The sequence below is a fragment of the Falco peregrinus genome, chromosome 7 (genome assembly GCF_023634155.1).
Source record: "Falco peregrinus isolate bFalPer1 chromosome 7, bFalPer1.pri, whole genome shotgun sequence".
In the NCBI taxonomy this organism is placed as follows: Eukaryota; Metazoa; Chordata; class Aves; order Falconiformes; family Falconidae; genus Falco; species Falco peregrinus.
In genome coordinates this window covers 42,807,088-42,821,464 of record NC_073727.1, presented here as the reverse complement: position 1 = coordinate 42,821,464, position 14,377 = coordinate 42,807,088, and the positions used below count along the sequence as shown (strand labels likewise).

The following is a 14,377-nucleotide window of genomic DNA, read 5'->3' as shown; positions in this document are numbered from 1 at the left end:
ATTGTGATTCTGGAATCAACAATGGAAATGGGAAGAAATATCTTTGTACTATTAAAACATGGTTTTTAATGTGCTCTAAAAAAGATGTAACCTAGTAGAGCAGCATCTGTGCAGCAGGAAAAGCTCAAAAGAAAACTTAGACATGCTCCAAAACTAGATTGCATTGGAACTTGCTGTACCTTTGAACTTGAGGTGCCTTCTAAAGATGGGGTGCAAAGTTACCAGTAATATAATCCTAGGCAAGAGATTCTTCAGATAAATCACCTAAAAATAATGTCTTTACAAAAATTATTTTTTAAAATTTACGCATGTGACATGTCCAGTCTGTGGCTTTTACTTTATTCAAGTTGTTCTTATGTACTCGAGTCTTACTGTGCCCTACCTGTCTCTTTGGGAGGCAGCCTCACAGACATTATTACAGATGCAGTAAGAAATGATGTCCCAAGAGGAGTAATTCTGATTTAAGAACACTATTTTGAAGTTCTCTTAAAGCTTATTAAACTTTATTTTTGTACATCAGAAAGCATAGAATAGGACAAGCTGCTTAAGGAGAACACTTCTCAAAAGAAGACCTTCTAAAGAAACTGCTGGTACTCCATTCATTCAAGTGACTTTTTGGAAACAGAGTGGTCATGCTGACAGTGTGACATGTTTCCACCTGGGAGATCACCTTTTTCCAGGTGAAGATTGAGGACTAACAGAGCTGTGATGCTGCTGTTTCTACCACCGGGTTACAGAAATGGAAAGTTTCTTGAGGATTTGGTGATGTGGTAGTAGCCCAGCCACTATTTGTGTTCATAGCAAAACAAAAAGTAAAAGCATTTGTCAAAAAAAAAAAATGTCCACAAAGAAAAAGGAATATCTGTTACTGAAAAACACTATGTTAAACGCACATCATCAAGCTATCCTCATACAGAAGGAGGTTGGGAGTCTAGTAATAATTAATTCTGTCTGTATTTGTAGGTTTATGAAGATTGCAGTCAAGATGCTTGCATCAGAAGTGGAGACAGTTTCTATAGGTGAACATAAAAACACGGCACAAGTATATAGGGAAAGTGTCAGAAAGGCAAAAAGGGGAATAAAGTCAGTTACAACCAGCAAGGAACAGTAGAAGACACAGGATGGGTTCTGTTGGAGGTCAGAGGAAGAAAGAGAAGCTGAAGGCTTCAGATCTCAGAAGAGAACTTGCACAGTTCTTGCCAGCTGATGGGAAGCACAGGTTAGAAGAGGGAAAGTAGTAGTAGTAGTTAAAGCAGAAATAAAAATCTGCTAATCCACTATACTGTATCTCTATCAGTGTATCTAATATTCTAGTCTAATAGAAATCTGTCTGTTACGTCACTAGAAACTGTTCTCTGTCTGGAAAGACATGGAGCAATGCTAAATGATCAAATTGTAAGAATTGAAGCTAGGAGGGGCTGGGGTTTATGGCCTTTTAAGACTCAAAACAAGCATTTCAAGAGCAAATCAAGTGTAACCACTGATGTCCTTCAAAGAGCAACTGTCTTGGCCACCGGGGGTGGGGGGTGGGGGAAGAAGACGATGTGCTAAATTCTTACTGTAATGGAGCTCTTGATACTGTTCTGCATAGGTTTCATTCTATATAGATTTTGGAAATAAGGTCTAGATGAAATTATGACAAAGTCAATGAGCAACTTTCTGGAAGTAAGTGGCAAATGGTAAGTGATCAAGTAGGATCTTGCAGAGACTGATTGTGTACTCAAGGAAAGAAAGAATATGCTTAACTGATGCTGAGTCAGGGAAATTTGCAAGCACTTGGGTTAGCATATATGTATTTTTTTAATATACTCTAAATAATTTAGTCTTAGCAAAATTTGGGAACAAATACAGAATCATAGAATGGTTTGGGTTGGAACGAAAAGGGGGCTAAGTGGTGAGTGGTATGTAAAAGGGCACTTGAGTATTATCCACAAACAGATTGAGTCAGTATCATGATATCGTGACAAAAAGGAGAAGTTATTTTTGGGATGCATTAAGAGTCATTACATAAACCAGGAGGAGTGACATTCTGCAATACCTAGTGATGGTGAGGGCTCAGTTCACTGTCTAGTTTTTTGATACCATGTGTGGAAGCCTAAGAGGAAATCAGCAAAACAGAGAAGTCTGAAAACATGACCCATAAGAAAATATTTAAGAAATATATGTTTGGCCTAAGAGAGGGGAGGAGCATAAATCTTAAAATACTCTAGTATTTTTTCATATAACATAATAGAATAAAAGCAACTAGATGTATAAGGCTTGTATAATGCTTAATCACTGCAGATAATGTAGGGTTATTTGCTATAAAAGCGTTATAATCTCAGGTAAATGCAGCAGGAACTTTTTTTGTTCCCTAAATGGAAATCAAACCATGTTGATGTAATACTTTTATTCTATTACATCTTTCATGAAAATCGAAAAGTCATTTTTTCCAGGGCAACCCCAGTGGTAGTTGCATCCCTTTCATGGTGCATGTAAGCATGAGTTCTGCAATCATGCAAAACACTGTACTGAGAGGGGCTGTTGTTTCTACGGGAACATGTAAACTAGGAGCAGCCTTATTTTGTAACCTCTTTGCAGTTATGGTGTGTGTTTCTTGTAGTTAGTTTAATGTGAAGTCCCCTCAAATGGAAAAATGTTCATAGGTTAATAAACTTCTAAATATGAAGGCTTAAAGGATAACCAAACGCAGCACCATGGCTTCCACAGGTGGGAAAGTGTTTGCCCATTTGATGTGTACAAGATAAGAATTATTCCACAATATCAGGCTTTTTGGTATTGGTTAGTTGATGCAGATAAATAAAAAAGTTATTAGGGTCATTTATCCTTCCAACCTTAAAAAGGCCCATCTATAGCAAGCAAATAATTTGGATTTCTCTTCAGGGTTAACGTATTAATTTATGTATATCTCCCTAATTTATTCTGTACAACCAGCTCAGGCCAGCCCTGAACTCAGTATATTAGCTACAACACCATGCCATCTCTGGAAGTTGTTTTTGTCTTGACTCTCTAATTTTCACTGGTGCTGGAGACTGTTTGAAACTTCTCCACAATTCCTTGCCTGTCTTTCATTTGTTATGAAATGCATAATTTGATTTCCTTAGAGACTTATAAAATTAAATCTATGCCACAGCATAGGCATTTCCTAGACTTGACAGTAGCCTGAACAAATACATACTGCTTGTGGGTACAGCGTGGGTATGTTTTGCTTTCTCTCCAAAGGTGGGATACCAGCTGGATAGGCTTATAGTCATACCTGATATTGCATGCTTTAAACAACATTTTTTAAAAAAGATTAGTGACATTACTTTGTGCATCAGGTAGGTCTTTCAGAAAGCTCTTACTCTCTATGCTTCTTGTCATCAGCAAGTCACTGAAGATTACATTTCTTTCTCAGAGCGAGAATATCTTTCACATAAAGTTTTAGACTTCAAGATGATGCAATTCCACTCCTAAGAACATTATACATAGGTTATTCTGAAATCAAGGCAGTAAGTCTTTCGTCTAAAGTCAGCAGCAATATTTGGTCAGTATCTCTTGTTGGCTATCAGATGAAGAATTATGTGAAGAATGCAGTTAGCAGCTGCTGGTTTCAGTCGTAAGCCTGGTTCCCAGTATTGTTTGTCCCTGAGATTACTGTCTGGAAACAAAAAAAAATTATTGGATTAAGTTCTTTTCCCTAGAAAAAATAAACCACTCTTTCCTCTTGTAGCCCACTGTTGTTAAGCACATAGCTTAGATTTAAGTGCTTAAACACAGAGGAAGACATTTCTTAGAGGTTTGCATTTTTGCCAGGCTTTTTTTTTTTTTCCATAAAGATTTTTTTTTCATTGCATTATCTGTTTTTCTTAGCAGGAAGGCATTACAACTAAATCAAGTTACCAACTTTTCTAATGATGTTGCTTGAAGAATGAAATTGTGTCCCTTTTAAGTTGACAGCAAACCTTACATGGTATGATTAAGTTTGTGGAGAGACCTAGAGACCGTTTGTCCTAGAATCTTAGGGAAATTGACCAAAAAAGCAAATGCTTGATTTCACAGGAGAATCCTGGTGACACATATGCAAAATTCCAGCCTCTGTGTCTCATTTAAACAGCACCTCCCTTTTGTTTTCAGCATAATAATTTGAAATATTTAGGTGGAGTTTTTTGTCACATTAGAAGGTTGCTAGGCTGCTGTATCTCCATTAAATACTTGGAGTGACTTTCTTGCAGCAGTTCAGGTACCTTGGTCCTGCAAGGACATGGATTGTATGTTTGGGGGTTTTGTAATAGGGTAATAAAAATGCTGGAGCCCCATCTAGTGCATGCACATTTAATGCTGCTAGAGAAGTTATAAAATATGTCAGAGCAGAAAGGGTGGAAGGCAACCCTGGAATATTGTACATTTTTTGTAAAATAACTTGCGTTACTACATCAGTAACAAATTGGAAGAGAAAAATGTAAAAAAAATAGTGGTCAAACACAGGTTTATTTGGGGAAGGTGATTCCATAAAGGTTAATCATATTGTGCCTGAAAAGGGACCACATATATTAAAGATTTAACTGTGTTAGTACCCAAGTATGAGCAGTCCAATTGAAGGCTAATTAGAGTCTGAAAAATCACTGTGAGACCAGGACGTGTTTAGCACATTTAGGTTAGATAAATCTGATTAAATCCAAGCACACTTGATGATGCTCTGTTGCTTGTTTCCAGAAAAAAATTGTTAATAAACAGAAAGACTGAGACTTTCAGATTTGATTATGTAATTTAGGATTGTGTGTAAAATCCTGACTCCATGGAAAGTCAGCAAGACTGTTTTCATTAATGTCATTTACATCAGCTTTCACCCTTGGATTTTGAGATTAATTTTACTCAGAGAGCTAGGATTTGCTGTCCCTGTGAACTTGAACTTCCCTGCAAAGGTTTGGAAGGAAATCCTCTTAGTATGCACTGTAAGTATGGTGGGCTGGCGGGTAGTCTCCCTGCTCTACCAGAGAAGAGGGAAGTTGCATTTGAGATTCTACCAGAGCCCATTTTAAAACAAAATGAATACAGTGCACTTTTTGAACTAGTTTGAAAGGTGGGGAAATACTGGGTTTAGTCAATGTGCGTTTTATCCATGTTTCATTAGGAAAAAAGAGCATTTTTCCTAAACAATTCATCTTGACTGGTTTAAGTAATTTTCGTTAAATGATTATGTACATATTCAGGAATAGTAAGATTTTTCTAAAAGAACAAAATATGAAAAATTCAATTCATATGAGAATAACAGAAATTCAATGTATCGGCATTTCTAGCAGTACAGAAAACTACACCTATATGAAATCTAGGCTTCATTAGTATTTTTGACAATTATACACCTAAATTTGAGTATGAGTATCAAATAAAAGTCATTGGTTTATTGGTGAACAAGTTATGCATGCACATGTTAAATGCTGTATTGGATAAAAAGTTAATTAGGGCTAATGACCTACATTTTTGTTGACAATCTAAGTCTATCTTGACCAGACTATGGTCAGAAATGGGCATAATGCTGTGTTTTGTAGGGCCTATGGATGTATAGAAGGACTGAGGATATTAGAAATCTGCTGGTGATGATATCACTGCAAGTACATTGGATTAACATATATTTGTCTTTTTTGGTAGTAGTAACTTAAATCAGCTGTAGGGGATTTTTAATAACAAGAGCTTACTAGGGTGTTTTTCTTCCCTAAAAAGTGTTGTCTTATCTAAATCTGTATTGATACAAGTTATTTATTTCAGCGTTTCATGCAGCCTATGATAACTTTTTCTATGGAAAAGAAGTTTTCATCATAAATGTGGAAGCTTTTTTAATCTCTGAATTGTAAGAAATTCTTTCCTGTTTTCTGGATTTAGGAATCATCCATGTCTCTAAAGCTTTAAATGGTATAAACATAGTTGTTCTGTGCCTTCAATAGAATGTCTTTTCATCTTAGTTCTGTCTAAATTGGAATGCAAAAATCAAAAATTACTTAATTCAAACTGATGTGTCATGAGAACAAATAAACTCTTATGCAAGCAAGTAAAAAATGTTTTTTACTATAACCTAAATAAATTAAATTATTTCTTTTGACCTCATCAAATTCTTGTATCTGCTAGAGTGCCTTAAAATCACAATCATTTCATTAATGAGTTTCTTTTAAACAACATAACTGTAAGGAACAACAAAATGGAAACTTAAGATAATGTCCATATTGCACATTAAATAACTTGTATTGTCTAGTTATGCTTCAGCATGTAAATACACTAGTATCTTGAAATGCAGTATTTAATCAAAAATACTGTGTCAAGTAGTATTGGCCTTGAGGTCAAAATCAGTATTATTGATTGTTACGGGAACCACACAGTAATCTGAATTTCAATAGGACCAGGTCATGGGACCTGGCCCAGCATCGCAGGAACACGGCAGGGACTGGTTTAGACCCAACACAAGCAAATGTCTGTACTTCATCAGGGTCTCGTAAGCTGCTTCTAGGCTGCTGTTTCTTCAGTATTCACCACCTCATTCTCATAAGGGACGCTTAGGAGCTTCACACCCCGATTCCAACATTCTCAGCTATTGCTCCCCTCCTTCCACCCTCTTCTCCAAGAGAGTTTTCTGAAGTCCAGCTGTTTCAATGCTGTCCAACAAATACTTTTATTGATGCATATTTATGGAGCGGGTAAGCATGTTGCAGATGGGAACTTCTTAAGCTAGATTTGCTGCTAAATCAAGGATGTGGTATGATTACACCTTTGCTAGCACAGCTATGCTGTCCCAATTTGAATACCTTGCTAAGTCGGAAGCTTTTTAGTTGCCTGCTTGGAAAATGTATAGTTTGTAGGCAGACACTAATTGTGAGTGATATCTCTAACAATTTGAGCTCAAATACAAGTCATGGATCATCTAGTAACCTGTAATCCAGTCCCATGCTTATCCATTGTGAAAGTGAGTGGGACAATTTAAAACATAGTTGTGCAAGTGACTGTGACTTTGAAATGCAGTTTCATTCATATATTGGAAAATAATTTGTTTTACTTAACAATTGTTCTTGCTGTTCTGTCTGTCCAAGAGTAATAATCTAGAGTTTTTCACTTCTGTGGTTTATTTGATTGTGATTACACAAGAACAGATAAACTGAGAAAAAGGTACCACTTTTACGTGTTCAACTTCCAGAATATAGTTCAGCTTGAGCACATTTAAAGTGCAAAATTGAACTTCAGTGATTTAGCCTGATCAGTCCTTTAGTTGCTGGAAAAATGAATGCTGATGTCCTAAAATAAAACAAAAGCAAGCAAACAACAAAAAAACCCATACTACTTGTACCAAAGGAGGTAGTTGGAAATTATTTTTATGCAACAAACAGAATTCAAGATGTCTAAAAGTAACACTGGGAGTTTGATTTTCAAACTTTGAAACTGCAAGAGCTGCGAAATACTATTCTGAATGTGCTCCATTGTATCACAGCATCTCAAAGTGATGATTGATCTTATTTCTACCATATGCCAACTTCTAATGACGGAGCTGCTGTTGCTTGACAGATTCTATATTAGGTTGTAGAATTGTAGCACTTGTAGGGAGAAGGTTTGCAATTACAGGTGCTCTAAAAAATTCAGGAAAATCCTAAAGATAACTTGTCCAAGTTTTACCATCCTGCACCAGTAGCTATAGTTGTCTTCAATGTATTCTCTATGAACTGTTAGGGGGTATGAGAATGTAAGAGTTTTGGGATCAAGGTAGCTGTCAGCATTCGGGAGTTGGGTTTTAATGGTTTCTTTAATACAAATTGATTTGCTATGGATGCTATTTGTAATTATTTCTTTGCTACATGCTGTTTTAGGAGAATGGGAAGGGAAAAAAAATTGTTTATTTTAAGTGTGTTAATATAAATTTGAAACTTGCTCTAGATTGCCATGAAGGACAGTTCTGTGCATCCACCATAGCTCATGTGAAAAATTTAACATGTTTTATTTTCATGCTTAGATATTGCAAATGGCTCCAGTTCAGGAGGATACCGCCCCCCTCCCAGAACAAAAGAAGTGATCATCAATGGACAGACAGTGAAACTAAAATACTGTTTTACTTGCAAGATTTTCCGCCCACCTCGTGCCTCACATTGCAGCCTTTGTGATAACTGCGTAGGTGAGTAAAAAAGATAGGGCATATGTTTAATTTAGTAGCTTATATATTGTTATGAATACTTTTGATACAAGACAGAAAAGAATCAATTAGTGACAGGATTACTCTTGAGGTCGCTTGCTGTGTTCATCCTTTTTTCCTGCAAGCTCTGTTAAATGTTAAGAATTTTAGAGGAGGCAGAAGAAGAGATTTGGCCTAACGGATAGTTGTTGCTAATCTAAACAGGAATAATATTTCCCAATGCATACACCTTTCCTAACCTGCTCTGCAAGACAAAGAACACACCCAATTCAAATAGGGCTGCTAATATGTGTGATGAACTTTCCAGTGCAGAGAACCAAGCTTTGTGGGAGTCTCAAAATTATTTCCTTCGCCAAACTAAATGGAGGGCAAGGAGCTGCTTCTCCAGTTCGTTACAGACTAAGTCATGTTTCAAATGGTTAGGGATTGCACTGTGACAGAATACACACAGAATCAGAATCCATAATAAACTACTGGGCAAGCTTGCTATTTTGAGAGTAAGTAGATGTTGTCAGGACCTAAGGATATTTTGTAATGATAAGGCTTTCTCTCCTCTGAACATCTTGTCTTTTTTCATTACTATTTTCTTCGGAGAGCAGACAAGGTGATTAAGATATGCTTGGATTTAAAAGCAAACAAAAAAAAAAAACAACCACCAATCAAATCTGAGGTAGTTTCTAGTTAATTATATCACATTTGGATTTTAGTACAGCTGATTAGCACACTGTTGAGCCTGGATCTTACTCATTCAAGAATATAATGTAGAAAGATGTCTCCAGCTGAGAAATGTAATTGCGGCATTCAGCAGTGATATTTTTAGATATAAAGCAGTCATTGGAAGAATTACAGTTTCATGTTTAGATGATACTCATTTAGGGAGTACACTTACAGAAGAGTTTAGCTTTTTGGCCCTTGAAAAGTTTAGCTTTTTGGCCCTATACAATTGATTGGTATTGGTAGAAGTTTCCTTCAGTAAAGTTTTTCTAATGTGTTAGAATTTAAGTGTTGTAAAAGCTATTGAGCTTGGCAAGTAGGGATGTTTATGAGTTGCAGCTGACATATTTTGTGAAAAACATTAATGTAACCTGGACATTGCAGTGTTGTGGTATTGCTCAGCAAACCTGACAATACAAAAATGCAGTTCTTGACCAGTGCAGTAAATAAAATTTAAATGCTGCTGTTTTCACCAAGAGTGCATAAATAAGAGGAACTCCCATACACGCATCCTGATGTTTATTTTAAAATAATGTTTCAGGTTTTTTTAATGAACTGCGATGAAGGATTTTTCTACAGGTTATTGTGTAATCTGATTGTGTCTTTTTCATACTATATTTTGAAAACCTATTCTGTGAAACATAGTGATGGCGGAGTAACAACTTAAACCATCTTTGTCTTCTGATTATGTCTATGATAAAGCAACAGATGTGAATTATTATGAATGTATATCAGAAAAGTGTCTGAACAAGTGACTCATATTGATAACTACCTAAGAAGATTAGTCTTTTCTACTTATAAAATAGGTATGATAAATGTAATTTCCTCTTGCACATTTCTTAATTTGAAGTTACTTGCTTTAAAATAATTCCATCCATTTACTGGAATGGATTTGCTGTGATTTTTCTCCTCAGAGTTTATAATGGGGGTTGCAGTAGACTATGACCTTTTCAGGGTACATTGCATAGTGGTTTTGTTTCCTGATCAGGTACAGGTCTTTTTCATATAAATATTCCAGGTGTATTGAACGCAAAAAGTGAAATCTACAAGTACCTGCAATTAATTTTCTGTGGAAAAATAGGTGTCAAGAAAATCTAATTGCTCACGTACCTGTGGAAAGCTAACAGTCTAAGCACGTGCACTTATTCAGAATGTGTTACTCAGTTTACCACCACTCTTAAGTTAAGATTGTCTATATGGTGATGCTTTTATTTGATTTTAGTTTGTGAATAAATCTTATACCACTATGATTATGCTAGATCCTTCCTGATGTAACTAAACCAATGCAAAAATATTCCTACTTCACACACATACAGATATTTATGTAATTATGATTGCAAATCACTACCAATATGGCTACGCGTTCCATTTTCCACATAATTCCTGAAGCTTTTGCTGCATAGTTATAAACTAAGTACAGAGACTACTGTGATACAGAAATGGAGTCTTTCTTCAAACCAGCACTTGCTGCTCAGAAAATCCAGTGGCAGTGTGTTACTTTTACCTAAAGGTGTTTCATGATACAAGGCAAATGAATGCAGTGTGAAAGAGAGGTTCTTTCATTCTGTATTTTCTGTTGATGCTTTTCCTTCTGTAAGGAAGCCTTAGCAGCATTTTAAATATGTAAGTACATACAAAAATTTATTCATTGCTGGTTTTTTTCCCCTCATTTGAATTAATCTTGACTTTCTAGTTGTCTACTAAGTGTATCTGTTACTTGATCTTGTTTCTGATTTTCATGTTATTGCTGATTTTTTTTAAAAATGGCTACATAGTATATTTAGATAAAACCATGAAGAAATACCTTTAAAAAACAAACTAATTTGAGTTCTACCCATAGTAATACTTCAAACTCCTTTTAGCTTTACAATATTTTCATAGTTGTATCCAGAAAAATCTGGATTTTCATACAAATGCAGCTTGTTGCATTTATGTAATACCTTCAAAAATTTGGTTGAATAGGTGTTCCCTGAGGCGAGTGTCTTGGGTGTATTCCTGACCTGCTTTCTTTAACTGCCTTTGTGAATGGCAGTTGGAAGTTAGCCCCTCAAGGTTTTTCTGTGTACCATTATGTTGCTTAAAAATTATAAATGAATATAAAATAATGTACACATAAACACAAGAGATAAAGACTTTCAAAAAAGAATAATCCCTGCAGACGTGGTGAATTCTGAGCTCAAGCTAGTTATTGCTGGGTTTTACCAAGAGGTCTTGATTGCACTCTGTGATGCTAGTAAGAAGCCAGTGGTTGGGCTTGCTTCTGAAATGACCAAATAACTTTTTAAAGGTTACTTTTGGTCACTTGAACACCAACTGTGTGATTTCACTTTTTGTTTGTTTTTAAGAAATAATGTTTGTATTTGTTTAATTTGACTTCTATAATAAAAGCTGAACAAGAAGCAGCTATTTCCAAACAATGTATTTAAATATAGGATAGAATGACTAACGAGAAACAGTTATGATTAGCAAGCAGTCACTTTAGTCCAATAATCTAAATGTCTAAAGCTTTCCTTGCATTCACATGCCACAGTTTTCCTTATCAGGTGAAATAACTGATTTTGACTAAGGCAAAAAATCCAGTATGGTGGAAGAAATCTACCATTTATATTAATCTAAGAGAATATGGCCTTTTTATTTGTTTCAGTATCTGCATATCGTAAATTTGTGTGTGAATGATGGATAAAGATAGCTTCTCCTCTCCAGTTCCTCTGTGTTTCTTTCAGTACGTGATTTCTTTTTTTCCACCGAGGATTCAAATCTCAAATTTTTTAAAGTGGATGTCACAACTTAACTTTGAAACATTTAGTTTGATTTTTCAGAGATCACTGATGAACGTGAGAATGGTATACCAAGTTAGACCAAAGTTTCAGTTTGTACAGTAGCCTGTATCCCACCATGGCCAGAGTTGGATCCCTGGGGAAGAACGGGAGAGGAGGGCGAGCGTGTGGGGGTGCTTCCTGCTGGATGTTCTCACGCTCTCAGAAATTTTCAGCACAGGCCTTCTTGAACCTTGGGGGGTTATCCCTTTGTTTTCCAGTAGCTCTTGATGGATCATAGTTGGCCACCTTTGTACCCAATATAAACTTTCTGAGAGAGGGACCCAGGATGCCAGTAGTGAAGGCACACGTACTGTACTGTACTGGTGTTTTCTATCCATGTTTTCTGTTTTCTGTAGGAGACAGGATTCCTCTCACTTGTAAGTCTGATTGCTTTTCTATAGAACCTAAACATGAGACCAAGTGTCAAGATTTTGACAGAAATTTTGACATAAGATATGCTATATTAGAAGCCAGTAGACATCCCGTTTCTGATTACATCTTTGCTTCTGTAAAGCACTTCTGCCAGGCAATGGTAGGCATTACTTTTGGATTTGGTCTGAACCAGACTACGTTAAGTTATTGTTTTCAAAATACAATCTGTACCCAGCAGTATGCCAAACAGCAGAATTTGGATAAAATGATTGTTTTTAAAGTAGTTTCCTAGATTACGCACCAGTTGTTGTAAACTTATTTTCTTAGAGGGGGAATTAATTATTACACATACAGCCATAATGTGCGCAGCATAAGACAAAAAGTGAGAATTATCAGTGTGTTCTGGGAGAAGCTCCTGCATGTAGTCATTCCAGATACCAGCATCTTCCAGCCTGGAGAACACAAATTACTTCAAAAACAGGCTGAGAGAGGTGTCATTGTAACAGTTCTGGTTTTGTAACACTAACGCTGTGTCTGAGAGTACTTTTCCCAGGATTTTGTTGTCTTTTATAATCAGTGTGTATTTACTTGAGTCAGGACTTTGGTTGGTTTGGTTTTAATTCTGTTCTGTAGCACTCTTCCTTCATTACCTTATTATCACCCTTCTTGCTTTTAGTTCCTTTTCATGACCTTTACCCTTTTCTTTCCTTACATTTCCTGCAACAAAGAGAGAACAATTTTCACTTCATTTTGGGGCCTGATTTTTGAACCTGTTACACTTTAGCTCCAGATCTCTTGAAGTGACTTTTCAGCTGAACAGTAAAAATGACAAAGTTGATTGCTATGTTTTGGGATTTTTTTTTCCCTTTCTTTTCTTGTGTATTTTTTCCTAGTTTTTACATATGAGAAAGTACTTTGGCTCTTTGTGTTACCTTTTTGGGGCACTCAAAAAGCTGCCAAATGGAGTACAGACAGCACTTACAGAAATTATATATTATTTGTTTATGATTGTGCCATCTGTATACTAGATGTACTTTAGAAATTCAGGAAGCATGGCATGTGTGTCAAAGAGTTTTTAAGTCTAAGCTGAAGCACTGGGAAATATAGTACAAAGCCTCTTTTAGAAAGATAATAGTATTATAGGTTACTTCAGAGAGATATTGTGGCTTATATATTGTTAGATTTGTATTTTTATATCTATATAAAAGCAGAAATGATCACAACACCCAACTGTGTAAATGATGTAAACCTCAGACGTCAGAGTAAAAATTAGAGAGGAGTTACCGGGGGAGAGGGGGAAACGCAGGGAAAAAGTTAGGAACCTAAAGTTTGTTTGGTGCAATAACAATTTGAAAGATAGTTAAGGAATTCAAAGGCAGATGCAAAGCAGCAACAGAAGTGGGGTGGGGGGGAAGGGTCTTCATGTAGAAGAAAAAATCCATGAATTTTGTAGAAGCTAATACGTGGTATGGACACTGTGCTTCCCATAGGGACAAGGTGGAGTTTTTAGCTCTCATCCTTCACAGTTGGGTGTGTGTCTGGCACTTGTTTGGCTACTGATATGTGAAGGTATTGTATTGACAAGAATAGGTATGTAAGGAGAGGTTGTTAACCAGTGAGGTCCTTTACTGTGCACTCCCCATACCTATCAAAGAACAGTCATTCTCAACTGCTGCTGCTGCTGCCTTTGAAAATGCCATCATTAACATGCATGCAGTAAAAGAGGTTTGTTGTTAATTAGTCAACATTTATTATTGGAGGTAGCAGTGAAGTGAGCTATGTGACAATATAGTTTAATTACTATGAGCTGTCCTAGAGCAATGGCTGGATGTTTTCCTAACAGATCTATTCCTCTTTTTATTAAAAAAAATTAAGCATGAGGGTTTGGTTTTTTTTGTAAATAATATTAGTCTGCTACTATTGAAGTTGATTAGCATGGCAGAATTCGACTTGCAACTGATTTTCTTAAAAATCTCACCCTGACAGTTTAGCTGTCTGGAACAGTATTTAAACAACGAGAGTGAAATATGTGTTGAGTAGTGTGTTTCTGATTGACTTTTTGCTGTAGATACCCATGCGCACTATTAATTTATTTCATTAATAGAGGACCATCTTTCCCAATACTACATTGCTGTTTCAGTTTGCATCACCTTGTAGAGATTAGTGTAGCATACAGTATGTAATCTGGAGTAAACCTTTGGTAAGTGGTTCCCAAATGTAAACTTGAGGCTAGAAAGCTCTTTCTGTTCCATTTGATTTTCTTGGGGAGTTTTGATTTGGGATCAGAGTACAAAAGTACTGAAGCTCAGTGATTTAAAGGACCCATTGT

At 36.1% G+C, this 14,377-nt stretch overlaps 1 protein-coding gene across 5 annotated transcripts in view; it reads left to right on the top strand.

The window, feature by feature from the left end:
• Positions 1 to 14,377, top strand: part of ZDHHC14 (zinc finger DHHC-type palmitoyltransferase 14) — a 112,619-nt gene that overhangs the window by 66,048 nt on the left and 32,194 nt on the right. For all 5 annotated transcript variants that reach the window (XM_013304837.3, XM_005230182.4, XM_027796840.2 and 2 more), the window contains exon 3: positions 7,967 to 8,125. In XM_013304837.3, coding sequence (XP_013160291.1) covers positions 7,967 to 8,125 — 159 coding nt within the window. The remainder of the gene's footprint in view (positions 1 to 7,966; positions 8,126 to 14,377) is intronic.